Genomic DNA, 21,761 nt, shown 5'->3' with positions numbered 1-21,761 from the left:
GCTGGATGGCTTATATACACCCTGGCTTGGGGATGTTGGGGGGTTTGGTGTGGATTCCAAGGAGTCCGAAAGTCGGAGTTGGGGCCTTATCTCTGATGGGGACTAAGATGCGTCGCGGCGTTGGCGTCCGACAGTCGGGAGTCGATGTCTTTTCTCTGAGAGGTAATTGGTGTCACACCGGCAATCGTTACGTCGGTTTTCATAGGCCTTGGCATCGTGTTTTGTGGATGCGCAATGGTCCATAACGTCTTCGTGTGGCAGAGGGTAAGAACATATCGCTATTAAAAAAGAAAACGAACACGTTCAAACACGTCTAAATCATCTTTTATGTGTATTTTACTCGGAAATCATTTTATCGTGAAATTTTGTTTTCAGAGTTACCATAATTTATCTGGTAGAGTTCATAAAAATTTTTCTGAAATCAATTGCAAGCTTTTAGGAAACCAGGATTTTTCACATTTTTAAGAAGCGTTATAATTATATTGCTGATCTTTATTTTATTCGTGCGAAATTGAAAAGTACGCAAATGGCGCAAAATGCATAAAATGCGCTAAAATATACGTATATAAGAAAATAAATCTCGATTAAAATTTTATTTCTTTGATTATGTTCGTAAAACTACAAACTTGTATAAAAATACGCATTCTAGTTATAAGTGTTAAAACATTCGATCTAGTCCTTATCACATTCATGAAAACCTCCATTTAACCATTCGTTGTATCAACAAACATTCATATGCAAAACTTACCACCTACCACATCCTCCGCGTATTAATATAATCCCCTTTTATAAATTATACACTTTAGAGTGGACTGGTTGGGTCAGAGTGATATAAGCTTACAAGTTCTCGAGGAGTTCTACCGAAGTTACATTTACGTTTGCATAATTTCACCAAAAAAGATACTCTGTAGAATGACAGGTTCGTTTGTTTATGTGATCCGCGATCGCAACTATTTCAAGGGGATTTTATAAATAACCATACACACGATATTCAGTGTATTTTCGTATTCTCGTTTATTTTTGGGAGATTTGTAAAACTGTTGGACAAAATAATTGAGTAACGATTATATTTGCTGAGAAAAAGTCTTTTTCTCTGTACCCCTCCTTCTACTTCAAGCATGTAGTATTGACAATAAGATTGACAATGGCTGAAAATAATCCAAAAGAGTTTTCACCATGGTTATCGGTAACGAAAAAGATTTGAATCGTCTTTAATACTTATTCGTAACTAGAATCATTTCAACTAAAATGTAAATTCTTATATTATAACTTTTTTAATCTGTTATGGCCCCTGACTACAACCTAACCTATCATTCTTATTTCGTAGGAGAAGACGAATGCCGTGAAGGCGTTAGCGCGCGAACAGTGCGAAGCGGCGGTACAGCTGCAGCGTCAGCAGCAGCTGCAACAGCACCAGAACCAACACCAGCTACAACAGCAACAACAACTACGTGGCCCGTTAACCATCCACCATGCTGGCTGCCCAACGAAAGTCGGGCCCGTGACGAACCAACTAAATACCAGCCACGCAACGCACGGCCGAGCTGCACAGTACCAACACTATCATCACCATCATCATCATCGACACGTGTCAATGTCTCCACCGCCCTTGTTGCTCTCATCGCCAGCTCCGATCGCGGCGACGCACAATCATCTGAACGTGAGCGGACACAGAAACGTGGTTACGCCACCGGATACACCAGCAGATAGATCGCCACCGAGTCCTGGAAATAAGCTAAATAGATCGCAGCATTTGCCACGGGAAGCAACCGGCAGCGTCAGTCCTGGTCTTCCGGCTGCCACATTGGATCTAAGTAGCGCAGCAACCACCAATAGTCCGCATGAATTGTCCACGTTAGTTTAGAAATTTGGTCCGAACATTATATCTTCACATAGGATTGGAGATTAATAGTTGATAGTTAATTTACACATCGATCTTTTTATTTGTAAATTGGGTCGTGGTTTAGAGTTGGTTTGTAAAAATTCGGTCCTAATTGTTAAATGATGAATATTGATTAAGAATAATAGGCATTGATGTACCAATCTTTTTGTAACTTATATACTTGAGCACACGCATTGGAGATTTCACTTTTATTCAGTGAAACAGCAACTTCATTACTCGCTTATTCAATACGGCAATTGCATATATTTCATGGACATTTTAACAATGTTTTGAATAATTTCTAACGGTACAATTGTGATGAAGTGAAAAAAATCGTGATAAGAAACAGAGAGAAAAGTTGCTCGTTAATGAATATTGACCAGAAATAAAGTAATTTCTAAAGAATATCCCGAAGACGTCGTAGATATTACGAAAGGCATGATTAATTTATACCCGCGTGTATCTTGCCATTACCATACTATTATTATTATTATTAATATTGTTAGTAGTACTCGATTACATTATTATTAATATTAATATTATTGCCTTATTATTATTAATGTTATGGAACCTCTAGTCCTAGGTTACTTTCGCTGCCACGAAAGGATAAGATTTTCGAATTTTTGACTATTACGTGTAATTCAAGTTTTCCTGTTGCGCATGCGCAGTAGAAACAAAGTTAGCGGAACTCAAATCTCGAACTATAGAGAGTTGAAAAGTAGTAAAAGTAAAAAAGCACGAATAACATTTGTATTTGTGCTGGATTAAGTTTGATAATTGAAAATTGAGTTTGATGATAACATTTTTTTCGTATTCGCTTTGGTAAATATTAGTTTTATTTAAAATTGAACAAAGTATTTTATGTTTTTCAAATACGGTACATAATCGTAATATCGAATTTTGTAAACTGATAGTAAGAAACTCTATAATTCGAGACTGGAACTTTGATCAAGTTCACATTGAACGTAAACTGACTTAATTTTGTTATTTAAGCGTGTATACTATAGGTGTTTGTTCCTTCTTCTCTTGTGCGCAGGCTATAGCTTAATTACTTCCAATAAACGCAGTTATATCGAATCAATGACCGATACAAATTTAGATATTAGGATTATTTAAACAAGAGATTAAAAACTAAAAAGTATTGTTTTTATACTGCATATGTACATATGCAATATGAACGACAGTTTGTGTAATAATATGTACCCCTCTTCTTAGTTTACTTTTGTATATTTTGCAACATTTGATATTAATTTTATGAGGAACGTACTTACACTTTATCTTTGTAATTAAATGTGAAATGAAAGAAAAGAAATGACATGAGAAAAGGAAATTCGATGTATGAGTATATACGAATTGACGGAATTAAAATTTAACGCTATATTTAAATAGAAGACGTGAAATATCTTGTCATCTTAAAATAACTTGATCATTCCTATTCTTTTACATAAAAACACTTTTCGACTGTAACTTAAGAAACATGTCTGCTAACGTGAAACGTGCCAGAAAAAATTAACAACTTCCATTAAATTGGCAAATTTCTCATTAATATCGTAAAACTCGCGTTTACAAAGATCAGATCAGTGTACATAATATACAAAACAAATGCAGAATATATAAATATAGCACATACGTTCTGAATTATATTCGAATTGGGCAGGGTAACCAAGTGAAAATATGTAAATTTCACGATGTGTAATGTACACTTTATCGAACTTGTAAGTAGTGTAGAAATAGAATATTTTACACGTAACAAAATATACAAACGACAATACACAAGTTAAATTATTTGTTAGATCCATGTATAACAAGCATAGTACAAAAGTGTTTTAGCTTTATGTACTGGTAATTATGAGAAATACCAACTTAATAGATGTATTTGGTATGTACCTAGTTAAGAAAACAATAAATTATTCTGAACAGATAAAGCGTTTAGTAGCTTGTGAAGTATGAATTTTCGAAAACGTAAGTATTTTATATCTAAGTAGTTAAGAAACGCGAGCAAGGGAAATCAAACAAAGGAACAAAGTTTTTTGTTTAAAAATATTTAATTTGTTGTTCTATTATCCGAGGTTAGAAGCGATAATGTACAAAATCTGAATAAATAAGATTCTTCAATATTATTGAATTTTAATTCTAGGGTAAAGTAATATATCCGCATATTTTATTTATATACAATATGTATAAATAATGATGTGATTTGACTAATTTTGTTGAAAGAATATTTGCACTTTTTACGTAAAACTTCAGTCTTTTACAAACTTTCTTGTAATTAATAAACCAGTAAACACAATATTAATAAAATCTATTAAAATTATAAACAAACTCATAAGTTTTAATTTTAGTCCTTAAAGGTTGAAATATTTTGCTCCAATGTCGAGACATTTGTTTTAATCCAAAACATTACTATACTGAATCGATAATGTTGCATGTGCCACGAAAATGATGATAGTGTCAGATAACTTGTTGTGAAACGAAAAAGCATTGCATGTACATTTCTGTTGTTTTGTTGACCATGAGTTTGATGATCTTTTAAACTTGCCCATAGCTAAGAAATCAAACAGTATATCTAAACGAAATTAATTTCAAATTATTTTTTAGGTTCTAAGCTTTTATCTAATCCTTCAGAAGTTGCAAAATTTATTCCACAAGAGTCTTTTTTATCATAACCAAGTACACATCTTAAAACCATTTAAGTCTTCCTTAGTAATTTCTTCTTATCTTTAATAGTAACGAAAATAATTTAGATGAACGTTTTAAAATTAACACCCTGTATATTAAAAATAAAAGATATATTTTCTTCATAATTGGATAGGCCTTTTACAATGGCAATGTACAAATATCAAAATTGCAATTATACTATAACATATGTATATATATAAGCTTCACATTTAAACACAAGATTCTTTATTATATTTTTTTAATACCAATATTTTAATAATTATAACAAGGGTTTTTTAACAAGAGATGTATAACATTGTATACAAATTTTCAAAAACCTATAGATAATTTCAGTTATGCTCTTGCATCATTAATTGTTGATGGAACTCTTACCTCAATTCCATCTAGTTCCTTAGACATTACTATTTGACAGCCTAGCCGTGACCTGAGATTAAATATTATATAACTGAATATGTCAATAAATATATTTATTGCTATACAAATTAATACTAATACACAATAAGATTTCTATTTATCCATTTGAAAATCAACATTGTAAATATGATAATTCCAACATAGATTTGTAATGATTATAGGGTCATAAATAAAAAACTATGAAAATTTATTATAATTTCAGTTTCGTAGTATTCAGAGATAGCGATTTGAAATTCTACATTGAGATGCAGATTTCGAAATACCCAATACTAACCTGTTTTTACATAAATTTAAATAGAAAAATTCACTTTATAAAATATTAAAAGGTAATAGAATTAATAATGTGAATGATTTGATACTGATTATTAATATTACTGATTATAACGTATCTGTTAATTCATATGCTAAATCCAACATGTCTAATTCTTCATCTGTTGGTTTGTCAGGAAGTGCATCATAAACTTCTTTCGAAAATATTAAACGGCACGTACTACAAGTTAATGTTCCTTCACAAGCACCTATATCAATTATATTTTAAGATTACAACATACTTATATAATAAAGTACCAAAAGTTAAAAATAATAAGAATATTAAACTTGATAAAAATGAAAATTTTCAAATATTTTCTACCTCAAAATTATTTATTTTAAATTAAGTAAATTATGCTTCTTTAAAACATACCATATCCACCTAAATCAATTTCATTATTTACTACTATGTCTAATATAGTATCTCCAACTTTCCCTTTTGCTTTGATTCTCTCTCCACTTGCTTTAACAAACGTTATATTTACTCTGAAAATAATATTTATGAAAGATAAAAATTATCTCAATATAATTATTTTCTTTATTTTTTGTGTTTCTTCAATTAATCTTCTCTTAATTATACCTTAATTATATGTATCACTTATGATAATAGAAATAATTTAAAAATAAGATATACTTGTCTTAATAATACATAAATAAAATTCGTATATCATATATTTATAACAGTGTTATATTTTTAGTTGTTCACTGTCAATGTTGTTCTTATTAATACTATTCTATTAATACTATGTTATTTTTCTAGATGTTATACTCCTACAAAGAGAAAAATTTCTTAGACATTATTATTAGCATTATTATTTTGACACCAATTTTATATTGGAAGGTAAGTACTGAAATTCTATTAAAAAAAGAAGGAAAGCACAAGAAAATTTGTATCACTTACTCTTGTTTTTCTGAAAGTGGTTGCGTGGTCGATAGTCCTCTTGTTGCCTGCAAAAAGGGCAACGTTGTGTTGCTTGTATATTTTGAATAATTTGATGCAATACCGAGAATTGATCTCGAAAATTTTTGTAATTGATTTACTAACGCCATTCCACTGTTATAAATATCATGAGTATGGGACACCCTGACCGAACACCAGATAAGTATTGCGGAAAATATCAATTGTAGATCAATTGTACTTTGTACAAAAACTTCCACGGCATTCTTCGGCTGCTATACTGGGACGTTCCTTTACTGTGATAGGTTATAAAACGATTCCTAACACAAGTGACGTATCTCTACCGGACACGTGCTCTTCGGGCCACACGTTTTATGATACAAGACCAGCAAAATGATCAATGTGTAATTTTACATATCTTACATTTTTTCCAAATGAAATATTGTTTTTATTAAACGTTTAAAACCTCAGGCAACATTTATTTCATCTGATTTCAGTTTTACAAATATATATCTATAATACATATCTGTATAAATTACGGTCTGGTTATATCAAACAGGGACCGACACTCGCTAGGGAAAACTGTCCAAAAATTGAATCGTAAAAACCAATATGAAAGACAACAAATTTCTCGTTCTGCGGAACAAATAGAAATGAGCAGAGTATCTTTATCTTTATCTGAGACATTCAAAGCGTATCACGCATACGCTAAACCTGAAGAAAACTTTCTTGTCTTCCATGTTCATTTTTCCCTTTCCATTTCCGAACGGTTTCTTCTATATTTATTTATATGTTCGTGATTGATGCTATTGACAACATACAACTAAGGGGAAATACGAATAGTAATAGATAGATGTATAATTCATTATGCAATTTTATAGAATTAAATCTTATTTATCTTCAGATATAAAAACTATATTTACCAGCTGAAACACTAACGCATATGCAGTATAATATAATCTACTTAACAATCTCGTTTTAGTTATAATATGTGATTAATTCTTTTGCTATTTCGCTATAAACAGTTTCTTGTGCATACAATATTTTTTTATAGTATTCTAATATATTGTTAGATATTGTAAAGAAAGTAAAGTACAGTTATTGAAGTTTGGGAACATTCAATGTTAACCTTGCTTCAAAAAATAATCTTTCGAATGAATGGGGAATAGATTTTTAGTATTATAGTTGGTATAATGTCATCATTGTTTACAATGTGTTAGAGTTAAAGAAATGAGACAAATTAATATTTCAGAAGCAAATTCAATATTTAAATGATGTTATTTTAAAATGGCAGATGATATGAATGTTCTTTTTATACGAGGAAATGGAAACGTATGTATGGTAATGGAAACGTAATGGTTTTAACATTATTTTAGTACAAGATCTTAGCATAATAGTAATTAACAGTATCCACTACCTTTTAGTCAATTTTTGAAAAATGACATATATGATAATTTGCAATAGTTTGATAATAAAATACTTGTATCAATATTAATAACGTATAATTTGCTATCTCAAAAGGATACAGACTCAGCCAATGATAATGTTTGGGATGATAGTGCATTAATAGAAGCATATGATAAAGCAATATATTTAGCAAAAGAAGAAGTTATCAAGCGAATGGGAATGGATGTTGGAAATTCTCAACCGAAAGAAAACCTACAAAATCTTAAGCAGCCTAAACACGCAAGTAAATTACACAAGGTTGTGATTTTGATAGAATATTACAAATTTGATACAGAATATTATTAAATATATTGATTAAGAAGCAAATTATTTTATTTTGCTATTTACTTATATTTATTTGTATACACATCTTCTCTCTATAGAAATGGATCATAGGAGCACCTTATCGTGCAATATACTCAGAGGATGGAGAAACTTATGAAGCTATAATATCAAAAATTTACGAAAACAATGGCACGTGTTGAAGTGGTTACCACTTCTAAGAAAACTCTACATCTGGTCTTTTTTAGTTTTCTCAAGCACTGAAGCCATCGACAGCGTGTAGACAAAAGACTGCGACGAAGTCAGGCCATAAACAGTAGACAGGCGACGTTGGCTTCGGGGTTTTTCAGTTATTAGGTAACACAGCTAGCGTGCGGATCTGGACCAGCTCAAATTGTATTTTTACTTATTATACTTCTATTTAAATATATTTTCTACCTTACAATTTATCCACGTGTTTTCTCTGTTTACACACCGAATAACCTCAACAGGTTATGGGCCCAGGGCTGTAAATTGCAAGGTAGCAACGTGAAATGAATAAATTGTTAAAGTGTTGTGCTTAGTAAAATAAGGGATAGTGCTAAAATGGAATCAGCAAGTGCGAAGGTCGAGATGTTACGCGGCGAAGAAAATTGGCTCCAGTGGCGTTTTGTTATGCGTACACTTTTGGAGGAAGATGACGACCTGATTAACGTGTGTGAAGAGAATTTGTGTCATCCAGGTAACAGCGCGGAGAAAGAAATCGCTCGTGGAAGATTTTTGAAAGCAGATCGATTAGCGAGAAAATTAATCGTGACCTCAGTAGGAAAGAAACCGTTGGATCTTCTTTTATGTTGCACGACAGCACATGAAATGTGGAAAAAGCTGAATACAGTATATGACATGAAGTCGGATGAGAATTTAAATATGGTCCAGAAGCAGTTCTTCGATTTTAAATGGGAAGAATCTGAAAATGTCTCTTACAACCTATCAAAGTTGGAACTCATAGCGGCGAAGATGAAAGTCCTTGGGAGTGAAATTGGCGAGAAAATGCTGATAACACGCATTTTATCGGTGTTACCAAACAAATTCGATCATTTTCACAGTGCGTGGGATTCCGTGGAAGAAGAAAAGAAGACCTTAGACAGGCTTAGTACCAGGCTGATGACGGAAGAAATTAGATGGAAGAAAGACGACCAGGAAACATCGGTGGCACTGGTAACAAAAGGTAATAATTATAAAAGGGAACAGCAGAAGCAGTCAAGTAAACGTGAATACGAGAAACAAGGACCAAGTTGCTTTAACTGTGGAAAAGTTGGCCATCTAAAGAAGGATTGCTTTAGATGCTTTATATGCAAAAGGAAAGGCCACACCAGCAAAAACTGTTTTAAAAATAACAAAAGAAGCAACAATAGAGACAACCAGGAACCTAGAAACCAAAATCGGGATCACAGCGGAATTGGTCTATTAGGAAGTACCTCAGCGATACAAACGGCAAACGCTGATGTTTGGATAATCGACTCAGGAGCTACGGATCACATGACAGGACGACGGGAATGGTTCAGCGTTTTCGAAGAATTCGATAACACGGTGAAGATAGAGATCGGCGATGGTCCGTTCATGGATGCGTGCGGCAAAGGAAAAATCAGAGTAGAGACTTTTGTGGACGGCAAATGGGTAACATGTACAATGAACGATGTTCTATACGTACCAGGTATGAAAAGAAATCTGTTTTCGATTAGATCTGTCGCAAGAAGGGGCATAGATTTTTGTATTTCAAAGGAAGGGACCAATTGCATATTTTTACAAAATCAGAAAATAATAGCAAGAGGTTCTGTTATCGGAAATTTGTATAAAGTAGATATGCGAGTTATCATACCGTCAGTTTGTAATTTTAGCAATAGAGCGGAGTCAAACGCGGACACATTGCAGTTATGGCACGAACGGCTATGTCATCAGAACATCAGACATGTTAAAGAATTCTTAAAGAATTCAAATATGAAAGTTGTAGAGGACAATAACTTTTTCTGTGAAGGTTGCGCGTACGGGAAACAGCATAGATCGAGTTTTCACGAGAAAATCAATCGGGCGACTAAACCTCGCGAAATTATTTATACGGATGTATGTGGACCTATGAAAGTCGAGTCATTAGGCAAGAAACTGTATTTTCTGACATTTAAAGATGATTTTTCAAAATTCACAAAGATTTACTTCTTACGACGTAAGTCAGAAGTAATTGAAAAACTAAAAACCTTTTGCCTAGAAGTTGAAAATCAATTTAAGGATAAAATTAAAGAAATTCATAGTGATGGAGGGAAAGAATTCCAAAATAAAGAAGTCAAAGAATTTTTAAGAAGTCAGGGAATTAGACACACGATTAACGTCCCATACACTCCTGAACAGAATGGTGTCGCAGAAAGGGAAAATAGAACAATAGTAGAGGCAGGTCGGTCGATGCTATATTCGAAACCAAATCTACCGCTGTTCTTATGGGCCGAAGCCATGAACACAGCAGTACATGTCATAAATAAGACGAGGCCGACAAGACAAGATAAGAAAACACCATATGAACTGTGGTACGGGAAACCGCCGAATTTAGAAAAGTTTAGGGTTTTCGGTACTGAGTGCTTTGCTCACATACCTGCGGAGAAAAGGACAAAACTTGACAAAAAGGCTAACAAAGGATATTTGGTAGGCTATTTAGATGACGGACGAGGGTATCGAGTGTACGTGCCAACAGTAAAAAATGTAATATTAAGCCGTGACGTAATATTTAAGCCTGAACTAGAAAATGCGAAATTCGTAAAATTAAGTTTACCGAAAATTGTCGAGCGCGAAGATGTGAGTGCGCAGAGCGATAGAGCATGTACGTATGAAAGTGCAGAGAGTGAACATGAAAAACAACCTCATGGAACTAGCGACAATGTGAGACAATTGAGAGATAGAGATAAGATCAAACGAACCGATTTTTATGGTTACCCAGTAACGTACGTGGCGGAAAAATTACCGGTGGATTTTAACGAAGCGATGAGATCCGAAAAGAAAGAGTTATGGGAAACAGCTATGAATGATGAAATGAAATCGCACCATGAAAATAAGACGTGGATACTTGTAGAAAAACCTAAAGATCAGAAGGTACTTAGCAATAGGTGGGTTTTAACGATAAAGCTAAATCCGGACAACTCGGAACGATACAAAGCGCGACTTGTAATAAGAGGGTGTTCACAGAAAGAAGGCATAGATTATAAGGAAACATATAGTCCCGTTGCTCGGTTTGACACAATTAGATTAATGCTCAGTATTGCAGCCAAAAATAATTTACACCTCGGACAGTTCGACATTAAAACCGCATTCTTATATGGAAGTCTGAAAGAAGATATTTATATGAAACAACCTAAAGGTTATGATGATGGTACAAATCGGGTTTGTAAATTGCTAAAAAGCCTATATGGCTTAAAGCAGTCTCCAAGATGTTGGACGGAACGTTTCACAAAATTTATCTCGAACTTAAAATTTTATCAGAGTAACGCAGATCCTTGTTTTTATATTTATACAGAAGACGACAAATTAATGTTGATGACCATATACGTAGACGATGGACTGGTAGCAGCTTCAGACGAATCTTTAATTGATAAATTCTTCGATGATTTAAATAAAGAATTCAAAATTACGAGTTCGAAAGAAGTAAAGAGTTTTCTTGGACTTGAAATTAATAGATTAGAAGACGGTTCAATATTCATTCATCAGAGTAGGTATATCGAAAACATATTGGAAAAATTTAATATGAATGAGGCAAACAGTGTTTCTACACCTATCGAGACTAATTGGAACGAAAGTAACATAGGCGATAATGATTGTAACGCACCATACAGAGAAGCCGTAGGGAACTTAATGTTTTTACAAACCGTAAGTAGGCCAGATATTAGTTTTGCAATAAATATAGCGGCGAGACACTTAGAGAATCCAAACCAGTATCAATGGAAATTAGTCAAACGAATTTTGCGCTACATAAAAGGGACCGCAGACATGGGACTCTTATATACAAAAGCAGGCAGTCTCGAAACCTTTAGCGACGCTGACTATGCAGGCGACAAAGAAACAAAAAAGTCGACATCAGGCGTTGTATGTAAGTATGCGAATGCGACCATCACATGGCAATGTAAGCGACAACAATGTATAGCTTTATCTACGACCGAAGCTGAATATGTCAGTGCAGCCTCAGGAGCGAAAGAAATTATGTGGCTAAAGAAAATATTTCTTGAATGTAAATTAGAGATCCTTAAGTATATGCTATGTGTAGACAATACTAGTGCCGTGAAATTAATTAAGAATCCAGAATTCCATCAAAGAAGTAAGCATATTGACGTAAGATATCATTTCTTGCGAGATTTATACAATAGAGGCGAAATTGATATAACGTATGTAACAAGCGAAGAGCAATTGGCGGATATATGTACAAAGGCATTGCCAAAACCGAGATTTGAATATTTAAGGAAAAAGTTAGGTTTGAAAAGTAAAAAAGATATTAAGATGTAATTGTTTGTAAACATGTAGAGTTTTTAGGGAGGGTGTCGAAGTGATTATTACTTCTCAAAAAAAAAGAGGAAAAACTCTACATGATCTGTTTAGTCTTCTAGTTTTTTTTTTTTTTTTGTGTAATAAATTAATTTGTATGGAAAAGAGAAAGGCGGCTGGCAAATGTACTTGAGAAGGCATTGACAAATTAATTTTCAGATATTTACGACAAGAGTTAGAAAATATTAAGAGATAATTTGTAAATTTGAGATAATTGTTTGTAGGGATGTAGAGTTTTAGGGAGGGTGTTGAAGTTCACTTCTAAGAAAACTCTACATCTGGTCTTTTTTAGTTTTCTCAAGCACTGAAGCCATCGACAGCGTGTAGAGAAAAGACTGCGACGAAGTCAGGCCATAAACAGTAGACAGGCGACGTTGGCTTCGGGGTTTCTCAGTTATTAGGTAACACAGCTAGCGTGCGGATCTGGACCAGCTCAAATTGTATTTTTACTTATTACACTTCTATTTAAATATATTTTCTACCTTACAATTTATCCACGTGTTTTCTCTGTTTACACACCGAATAACCTCAACAGCACGTGTGTTGTAAAATTTGTAGGTAATACCTTTAGCATGATGGTTATGTCAATTAAGAAATGTACTAAAAATACATATATATATGAAGTAAAGGCTTTCGCATAGTCTATCACAGTGTCATTCAGCAGGTCCTTAACTGGGCAGGAGTACCTGTCAATGTCTATGGGGAGACCCGTGGGATATAGGGTCATGAACCATAAACATGCATGTTACTTATTGTCCATTATTAGCTGCTTGGAATATAATTCTCCTCATTAGACGAGTGATTATTACTACATATATCAAGGCAAACATTTATACATATACATTTATGCATGGGAAATTCTAATACATTGCCTGTAAGGACAGTAACCGAATGGCACTCAGTCATTCTATTAAATGACAAAAATTTCTTTTACTCTGTGTTTAGGCTATGGTAATACAGAGAAAGTCGAGTTGAGTTCTCTTTTAGAATCAGAAGGTTTGCAAAGTCAAATAGCACAACAAAAGAAAGCTTTGGAAGATAAATTCAATGAAGAGAACGATGAGACTTGTGAGACTAATTTTTCTACAAATGTAAATTCGAAAAAATATAATGTAGAAAAAATGGATTGTGACTCTGAAGAAGCAAATGCGTATAAACATCACTTCATACCGGGACCATCTTTCAATTCGATGACTGATATAATGCCACCTGCACCTCCTTTACCACCACAATTAATGGCCAAGTAAGTACAATTTAAAAATTCTAATGGAATGCTGAATACTTCTAATATTAATAAGTAATTTGGAATAAGTTTAACATTTTATTTGGAAAAAAAATACGAAATTTTAATAAAATGTACTAGATTACCAGATAATGATACAGACGCACTTTCAAGTATGTTGATGTCATGGTATATTAGTGGTTACATGGTATATTACACAGGTAATTATTTCATATAAGTATTTTATTGTATATTAAATTTTCAATGGACTATGTTATTTCTTTTGTAGGTTATTACCATGGTTTGAAACAAGCAAGAAACAATCAAGAGAACAGGAAGAACTGTTGATTATATCAATTTTTTCAATAACAATATAACAATAATATAAGATATAATAAAATATAAAACTCATTGTATTTATTTACTTCAATTATTTGAAATAAAGAACAGCTTTATTTTCATATAAGACTTTAAGACTTTTTTAAAAATAATTACTAAGATAAGAAAACATAAAAAACATATTTTTGATAAAATACACTCACATATATATGTCGGGTTATCATTAGGATTTAAGGCGCGTAATGATCCTTCGTTTGAATTAGCCATTGTTTTACGAAACAGAGAATATATTTACGCGAATAAACAAGGTTTTACAAAATATTATGAATAATGAGTTTAATAAATAATAAGATTAACAAACGATAAGTTTAACTAATAATTAGATTAAAGATTAATAAGTTTAACGAACAATAAGAGGAACGAATAATTAGCCATTGTTTTACGAAACAGAGATTATATTTACGCGAATATACAAGATTTTGCAAAATATTATGAATATTGAGTTTAATGAATGATAAGATTAACAAATGATAAGTTTAACTAATGATTAGATTAAAGAATAATAAGTTTAACGAATAATAAGAGTAACGAATAATATGTTTTACGAATAATAAATTTAACGAATAATGAATTTAATTAACGCTATTAACAATGTTCCTGGGTTCAAACGAATCCACGGTCAACGGGATAACTTTTTACTATGCGTAGAATAATTTTAAACACAAAAAAATACGATTGCTAAGACACTCGGTAAATTGCTCGATGTATCACTTTCCAAGGCGATCACACGAATGAATATCTGATGAAAATCTTTTTCGCTATACGACTGCATTTGTTTGTTATATGCTCGCTGGAAACATCGAGAAGGTTCCAATCGTTGTTGCTAGGCAATTTCTGTCAAAAGTTTGTTGTATACTCTTTGGAAACATCGAGAAAGATTCAAACGCCGTTACTAGGCAGTTTCTGTCTGGAGATTGATTCCTAATACAACGTGTGTCCCATTATATCGACATCTCTAAAGTACAATTCTATGTGATTTCTAGGGAGAATAATACAACCGATCCACACCTTCGTCAGGCAAAACGTTTATCCCGTGACCGTGGCTACGTTCGGCGACCAGTTGTCACCTCGAACTCACTTTCGCTTTCACAAATATCAAACAATTACAAATGACAATTGCTTAATTACAGTTATGATAAAATCTAGGCTAAAGCATTAGAAGGCTTCCTCAAAATTGCAAAGGGAAGGCTCCGGTTTTCCTTTCATCTCCGACATATATAATACAAGGATATAATACAACCGAACATTTTAAACTTAGCCTATAGCGCGTGCGCGCACACACATACACACACATACGAATGATTTCTCGAACGATAATCCATTTATTTATATTTTTCAATATCTGTCCTTACGATTGCGTATTTATTTGTTCCACGTATCATATTTATCTATTTGCATAACTGTAGGTGACATTTTTTTTAACAATTTTGCTAATATTTCATAACTTTTTAATTCATATTTCAAAGTGGTAACAGGTGTTTCTTTCTTTTCAAGTCTCCTCCATATCGGGCTTATTTCTAGTAGCCACGCTTGCTTACAAAACAATTTTATATCTGCACAAGAATATCTTTCAGTACATTTTACTATGTGGTTTACAATATCTGTATTTTCTAATAAGTGGTTGCTAAGGTATAATTTGAATATACCAAGTCGAGCAACTTCATTGGGTAATGATACGTATATTTGCTTTTCGAGACGCCTGAGTAAAGCTGCATCAATGCCCCTAATAACATATTTACAATAAATATTATCGTTCTATTATACTAATAATAATGAAGGAATACTTCAAACAACACAATAACATATTTGGAATTTGGAGAAATATTACGATATTTTCTACTTAGAAAACATTGAAATAACGTGATATACGTACCAAGGGGAATTAGTTGTAGCCAGAAGAACTACATTAGAATTCTCATTAGACACTAATCCATCCAATCTAGAAAGAAGTTCTGATCTGAATCTCTTTGCAGGTTCAGACAATATACAGTCTCCTTTATTTGTGGCGATCCAGTCAATCTCGTCGATAAAAATAATTGTAGGCGAATGACTATAGGCAAGTTCAAATAAAACCTGTTCAGTTTAACAAATGTATTATTCATTAAATATTATATTCGAAATTCCTTAAATTCATTGCCTCATCACGAATATGATATCATTTCGTTTTCCAAACAACTATTCTATTTATATATAAATGACGAAAAATAAAATCAAATCTTTTTATACCTAGAATCTCTCCTTCATAGACAAAGGAACAAAGAAACTTACATAGACAAAGCAACTTATACGTATATACTTCTCGGAATCGCCTCTCCATTTGCTGACCAATGAGCTGGCAGTTATGTTAAAAAAGGTGCAATGGCATTCTGTCGCGACTGCCTTCGCTAACTTCGTTTTCCCTGTTTTGTATATTTCTTGTAAACACGTACAGAAATGAAAAGAATACGAGTATCTTACCTGTACCAGGTGGGCCGTACAGCAAAATACCTTTCCAGGGGGAAAACGGGCCATCAAAAAAGATAGGATACTTAAGGGGATACACAACGGCCTCCTTAACAGCGGTTTTACATTCCTCTAGGCCTATAACGTCATCCCAATGTACATTTAATTTGTTTACTATGATCTCCTGTGACGATACAAAGATAAAATGGCGTCTTCTCTATATTAAGTAAGTGTTACGTAATTTGATATTTGAAGCGTTACTGAAATCACGTCATCGTCGATATACGTTGGACGGTTTATCGACGGGAATTTTATCGTTTAAAAGCTTTACGATACGTATATTAATCGAAAATAACTTACGCATGAGATGTCCTCAGCAATCTTTCGTAATTCCGGATTATCTGAATAAAGCTTTTCAATGCATTTCAATATCTTCGATTGCATGGATTGTTCCATTGGAACGTTAAATAGCTCTTCTGATGAACGTCCATCACTCTCATTGGGGAATATTGACGTCACTGTCATTGCGAGATTAATATGATTCGTATTGTCATCAGTTATCTTCTGCTGTAGATTCGTCTCTTTCACAGGCTCACTTCTCGCTTGTTTACTAACAGATTTGGCTTTTGTCTCAATACTTCTACAAACACTGGATCATATTGTAATACGATACGTTGAATACGTTGAATACCGTTTAATATCGTTAAATAATTTAAATTCTTACGTTTTGCTTGCATTTGTCACTTCCCTCGTCATTTCCCTTCCAGTTATTTTCTTACACAATATGGGATATTTTTGAAATTTCATCTTGTAATAATTTTCATACTCTGCAACGATAATTTCCAAATCGATGTTGTCGCAAACCCGATGTTCGGGAGATAGACGAGCTTCCCGGAATAATACATCGCTAACGTCTATATACATAAAAAAATGTAGTTTTTAATTAATTATAGTTTTTAACTAATTAAAAATATTTTTCGCAATGACTGAACACTATAAGATAACCATCAAACAACTGTTTTATCTCTAGGTAAGACAGGCAAAAGAATGTATTTACTATATAAATCCTCGAAGATAATTTCTTGTCTTCTGCTTTTTAATTTCCAATTTTTAGATGGATAAGAATAATTTGAATTTATACTTCATATATTTGTTTATAACTAGTTAATCTACATAATCGATTGAGTTATTCTTAACTACTGAATTACCGATGTCGAATTTTCAAATTTGGTTTCGCCTTCTCTCTCCATGATGTCCACTGATTTCTATTTCGATTGGTCACTGACACTATTCAAAAGAATTGGAACTAGGAATATATTTTAATTATAATATACTCACCCATTGTGTTCCAAATAATCACATACAAGGTGTAATATGTTCCGATGACGTTCCGAAATACGACTCTCCTCCTAATATAATTATTTTTTCATTACAATAATATAAGGTTTTTCATGTAATTTTTTGTTACATTTGCGAATTCAACGAGTTACACATGATTTTTCATGAAACACGAACGTTAAAAATATTTGATACAGCCTAATTATAAAAATTGTTAGAAGCAAAAGTCATAGATACTATGTGCGAGTATCGCATGAAACGAACAGCTATTAAGAGAACTGCAGCAATATTACAAATCAAATAACAAAACACACTCGTCTGTGGCGTGGAAATTCTAAAATCTAAAATCTAGAATATTCCTTACCTTTTTTCGCAGATTATAAAATATCTTATTCATACTACCTTGCATCGATAAATCACCGTTCATAGTGACACTTTCAAATCGCCTATCGTTTCTCAATGCATACGAGAATTTCCGTTTATTGCTTTAAAAACAACCCGTCCATTGCGTTTCTCTTAAAAAATTCTTTCAACTCTGTTGAAAACCGAGCATCAAACAAGAGACAAACGATTTGTTGTCATGGAAATGTTTGGTTCACACATAAGCAACGCACAAATATAATGATAGAATAGCTGAGTGTGTGTACTGTATAGTAAGATGGATGCAACATGGAAATAGAAAGAGAACACCATGTATAGATACTTCCTGTCCTTGTTTAATCAGGCATGCACACTAGTGGACACTGACGCTGCTCGTATACCGCTGTTACATATTTCCTGTACAAGTGCGCGTCATTAGACAAGGACGGAACATCCTCTCTCTACTTCTCTATCGCGTTTTTAGTTCGCTCACGAGCTCTGTACTTATATCTATTACATTTCCACCATAAGCAGCGGCCGTGCAGTGACTTACAAAAGTTCCGAACGGTTCCATCCTGGGCGGACGGTTAATTGCGTTCGGTACTTCGAGGCAGGAAGGTGAGTACAGAATCGCTCCTCTTAGTACTCTTATTAGAAGTGTTATCATCGAATATAAGTTTTTTCAATAAATTCTTATCGTTTTACAATCTTTCTAGAATACAATGACGTCAGCAATCGATCATTTTCGCGAATTTATTGTAAATTAATTGGGGGAATATCTGGAGTTCTTTATCGGTTTCGACTGTAAAATCAGCAACTATTCGAATTTTTCATTCATAATTGTGACATTTTCGACTCTTCCGTTGCCAAGACCCTCTTGAGAGATTTTTGGCACGTTCCATCACCCTTGTTAAACGAGTGCACATTGGTGGATATATTGATTTTAAAAACCAATACGTGTACGAGATTTATTATCTCACTGGGACAAAGAAATCCGTTTTATTCGCGAATTTTCCGTGTTTCTTCTTAATTTTCGTGAGTGTCTGGCGCGGAGCATTATTTGAATGAACTTTTCATCGTTCAGATTATATTTCGTTTAAAAAGATTGAAATTGATGTCGAGAAGAAATGAAACAAGGTGCTCGGGTATTCTTTCGTTTCCCGGGGAAAGAGAAATATGAAAAAAACGGTCGTTCTTCCTTCTGCCATTTTCGTCCATTACCAAAATGGTATGACCCAAGTGTCCCGGGCCGTGAATCAATCAAGCGAATTTTGAATAATTTTTGAATAATATCCAGTTAATAATTTGTGAAACAAATTAATTTCATTTTATTGTTGGAAACAAATTAGTTGGACTTTTCTTTCTTTAGCAGTTTTTGCCAGAGTTGACCTGACGTGCTACTTCAGTTTCCATCTTCGCTTCTCGAAACTTCCAACGTCCTTGGTGTTGGAGTCTCCTTGCCCAGGTGAGTACATAGCTTCTAGATACTCGTCGCTGTTCATCCTTACGAGCCTCTCGAGCTTTAGTTGTCAATTGCTATCGTTAAAGGAAGAGAAGCTCGCGACAGATGTTATCGAACAAATCGTTTATTCTCGAAAAGTTCGAACTTGTTCGTTGCGTTTGAATATATATGGACGGACGCCATTTTTCATGACATCATCATGATTTGTCATGTCGTGAGTATAGCTTCTGACTACCATATGTTTGTGATTTATGTGAAATTTGACCACTATACCGTGATAGAATAATATTTCCAATGAATTATAAATATTTTACATTGTGAATTATAAATATTTGTTACAAATTATATCGTACTTGAGGTGAAAATGAACCATATATCTGCTTATGGAATATGAGATAGTAAATCATTCGAAACATAATAACGATTAATTAAGCACATATACAATAACGTTTACGAATGAATATTGCGAATTATTGTATGGCTTTAATGCGGTATTTAATATTTTGATTGCGGTCTTTGAAATGGTATCATAGGTGCTGATATAATATCGCGCGAAAAAGGAAAGACCAGTGGTTAATATTGCAGGTGCACCAGTGTCGAGGGTGGTTTTGACGCTGGTGCCGAGGAAAGGCGCAGAACGTGTTCGATCGACCCGCGAACGTAGCCTTTTTTTTTTTTTTTTTTTGTACGTGGAGAAATCCTCATGGACACTCCGCTGCTGCAATAATCGCGTAACAGCAGAGTAGTGTCGGACTCCTACCGACTAAAACTCCACGATGACCATCTTATGCGCGTGACAGGGGTGCTCCAGGAACCTCTTATGAATTAACTTCAGTTGCATCCCCTTCTCGCGTTCTCTTGTTCGAGCCGGCTATTGAGTGGGCGTTAGGGGGAGGTCGTTGCCCCTAGTGCTGTCACTTCTTCTGGTCGTAGTCCGTTGGGGTGGTGGCGGGGCGGCTCTGGGTCGTCTGTCTGCCATCCTTCTCCATCGTCTTATCCTGCAGGGCTGAGAGTTTTTCTTTCTCTCCCTTTCCGCTCACTCCTTCGCGAGCATAACTCGCTCGCAGAAGAGGCGGACGGCCTCGTATTCCTGTGACCCTCTCAACATCGCTTCCACAATCGCTGAGGGGGTCCACGTTTCTCCTATGGCGTGCCGCAGGGTGTAGCGGGGCAGCTCCCACGCCGGACAGAGCTCCAGGGTGTGCTGCGCTGTGTCCCTGCCCTCTCCGCAGTGGTGGCAGATGTCTGTCGTATCTCGCCTTATTCTCTTCAGGAACTCGCCGAACACGCCGTGTCCGGGGAGTACTTGTGTCATCCTGAATGTGAGTGGGAGGCCGTGGCGGCTCCTCCATGCCTCCCAGTTTGGTAGGACCGCATCCGCGCCTCGGTGTTCGCTTCTCCCGTTGATCAGTTGGGATCGCCACAGGTTCCATGTGTCCTTCTCGGCGGTTCCTGTGTCGTTTGGAGCCGCCTGCTCGGTGGGGTCTTCTCCCGGGTGCCATTCTCTCCGGCGGGTGTATCTCTTTTTGAGCGCCAGCGCCCGCAGCTCCCACGGGGGGGACGCGGCTAGGGTGGACGCCGACGCGTGAGACACCGTCCGGTATCCCCTAATGATTCTGATGACGGTCACTCTGTGCAGCCTTCTCAGGAGCAGGATGCTGCGACGGCTTGCCATCAGGTCGTCCGCCCATACTGGGGCCCCGTACATCACTCGTGACCGAACGACGCCCTCGTAGAGTCGGCGCACCGCGTCTCCGGCCCCGCCGATGTTCGGTAGTAGGCCGCACAGGGCATTGGCAGTCGCTGACACCTTCGGGATCAGTGAGTCGAAGTGCGGCTCGAACGTCCACTGGCTGTCGATGGTGAGTCCCAGATACTTCATCTGTGACCCCACCCGGTCGGTTTTACCTGCCATGTTTATGCATAGGCCGGGCGGTGGTGTCCCTCGCCTCTTCCTGTCAAAGAACCAGGTGGTCTCCGACTTCGCAGGGGAGACTCTCAGGCCCAGTTCGTTCACGGCACGGATCGCACAGGCCGTTGCGATTCCGCCAATGCGCAGCGTCTCGTGCCAGCC

The 21,761-nt window shown here is 35.1% G+C and overlaps 4 protein-coding genes across 12 annotated transcripts; 2 read left to right on the top strand and 2 right to left on the bottom strand.

The window, feature by feature from the left end:
* The first annotated feature begins 13 nt into the window (after positions 1-13).
* LOC126875511 (dual specificity tyrosine-phosphorylation-regulated kinase 1A-like) lies at positions 14-2,562 on the top strand. Its single transcript, XM_050638489.1, has 2 exons — positions 14-264; positions 1,328-2,562. Exons 1-2 carry the CDS (start codon positions 235-237, stop codon positions 1,862-1,864), a joined length of 567 nt encoding a protein of 188 aa, XP_050494446.1. The 5' UTR covers positions 14-234; the 3' UTR covers positions 1,865-2,562.
* Positions 2,563-4,652: 2,090 nt separating this feature from the next.
* On the bottom strand, positions 4,653-6,518 carry LOC126875512 (adrenodoxin-like protein 2, mitochondrial). Its single transcript, XM_050638490.1, has 4 exons — positions 6,186-6,518; positions 5,658-5,770; positions 5,361-5,493; positions 4,653-4,985 (listed from the first exon to the last, which is right to left on the bottom strand). The coding sequence occupies exons 1-4, from the start codon at positions 6,332-6,334 to the stop codon at positions 4,895-4,897; spliced, it is 486 nt and encodes a 161-aa protein (XP_050494447.1). The 5' UTR covers positions 6,335-6,518; the 3' UTR covers positions 4,653-4,894.
* Positions 6,519-6,760: 242 nt separating this feature from the next.
* Positions 6,761-14,152, top strand: LOC126875505 (survival motor neuron protein-like). Of its 2 annotated transcripts, XM_050638484.1 has the most exons (7): positions 6,761-7,366; positions 7,435-7,514; positions 7,704-7,886; positions 8,012-8,102; positions 13,410-13,707; positions 13,828-13,907; positions 13,976-14,152. In XM_050638484.1, exons 2-7 carry the CDS (start codon positions 7,470-7,472, stop codon positions 14,032-14,034), a joined length of 756 nt encoding a protein of 251 aa, XP_050494441.1. In that variant the 5' UTR covers positions 6,761-7,366; positions 7,435-7,469; the 3' UTR covers positions 14,035-14,152. The 2 variants fall into 2 exon arrangements, with proteins under 2 accessions (XP_050494441.1, XP_050494440.1); XM_050638483.1 differs by having other exon boundaries at positions 6,761-7,514.
* LOC126875498 (katanin p60 ATPase-containing subunit A-like 2) lies at positions 14,072-18,776 on the bottom strand. 8 transcript variants are annotated; one of them, XM_050638456.1, is made up of 7 exons: positions 17,585-18,776; positions 17,252-17,441; positions 16,888-17,176; positions 16,543-16,744; positions 16,354-16,484; positions 15,959-16,158; positions 14,072-15,808 (listed from the first exon to the last, which is right to left on the bottom strand). In XM_050638456.1, the coding sequence occupies exons 2-7, from the start codon at positions 17,332-17,334 to the stop codon at positions 15,448-15,450; spliced, it is 1,266 nt and encodes a 421-aa protein (XP_050494413.1). In that variant the 5' UTR covers positions 17,335-17,441; positions 17,585-18,776; the 3' UTR covers positions 14,072-15,447. The 8 variants fall into 8 exon arrangements, with proteins under 8 accessions (XP_050494413.1, XP_050494406.1, XP_050494407.1 ...); XM_050638449.1 differs by having other exon boundaries at positions 17,252-17,792; positions 17,866-18,776; XM_050638450.1 differs by having other exon boundaries at positions 17,866-18,776.
* Positions 18,777-21,761: the final 2,985 nt, after the last annotated feature.

The sequence above is a fragment of the Bombus huntii genome, chromosome 18, assembly GCF_024542735.1.
Source record: "Bombus huntii isolate Logan2020A chromosome 18, iyBomHunt1.1, whole genome shotgun sequence".
NCBI classification, from domain to species: Eukaryota; Metazoa; Arthropoda; class Insecta; order Hymenoptera; family Apidae; genus Bombus; species Bombus huntii.
Note: the sequence above shows the minus strand (reverse complement) of the source record. Positions and strands in the feature narration are given on the sequence as shown.

What these genes read in the sequence shown, in the direction of transcription:
- LOC126875511 (XM_050638489.1), top strand. Translation starts at nt 235, where the DNA reads ATGGTCCATAACGTCTTCGTGTGGCAGAGG. An exon ending in ACGTCTTCGTGTGGCAGAGG is followed by an intron (nt 265 to 1,327) that starts GTAAGAACATAT and finishes CTTATTTCGTAG; the next exon opens with GAGAAGACGAATGCCGTGAA.
- LOC126875512 (XM_050638490.1), bottom strand. Translation starts at nt 6,334, where the DNA reads ATGGCGTTAGTAAATCAATTACAAAAATTTTCGAGATCAATTCTCGGT. An exon ending in CCACTTTCAGAAAAACAAGA is followed by an intron (nt 5,771 to 6,185) that starts GTAAGTGATACA and finishes TATTATTTTCAG; the next exon opens with AGTAAATATAACGTTTGTTA. An exon ending in AATTGATTTAGGTGGATATG is followed by an intron (nt 5,494 to 5,657) that starts GTATGTTTTAAA and finishes TAATTGATATAG; the next exon opens with GTGCTTGTGAAGGAACATTA.
- LOC126875505 (XM_050638484.1), top strand. Translation starts at nt 7,470, where the DNA reads ATGGCAGATGATATGAATGTTCTTTTTATACGAGGAAATGGAAAC. An exon ending in AAAAATTTACGAAAACAATG is followed by an intron (nt 8,103 to 13,409) that starts GCACGTGTTGAA and finishes CTCTGTGTTTAG; the next exon opens with GCTATGGTAATACAGAGAAA. An exon ending in TTACATGGTATATTACACAG is followed by an intron (nt 13,908 to 13,975) that starts GTAATTATTTCA and finishes TTTCTTTTGTAG; the next exon opens with GTTATTACCATGGTTTGAAA.
- LOC126875498 (XM_050638448.1), bottom strand. Translation starts at nt 17,451, where the DNA reads ATGTATATAGACGTTAGCGATGTATTATTCCGGGAAGCTCGTCTATCT. An exon ending in GTGACAAATGCAAGCAAAAC is followed by an intron (nt 17,177 to 17,251) that starts GTAAGAATTTAA and finishes AATATGATCCAG; the next exon opens with TGTTTGTAGAAGTATTGAGA. An exon ending in GTATAAGTTGCTTTGTCTAT is followed by an intron (nt 16,159 to 16,353) that starts GTAAGTTTCTTT and finishes TAAACTGAACAG; the next exon opens with GTTTTATTTGAACTTGCCTA.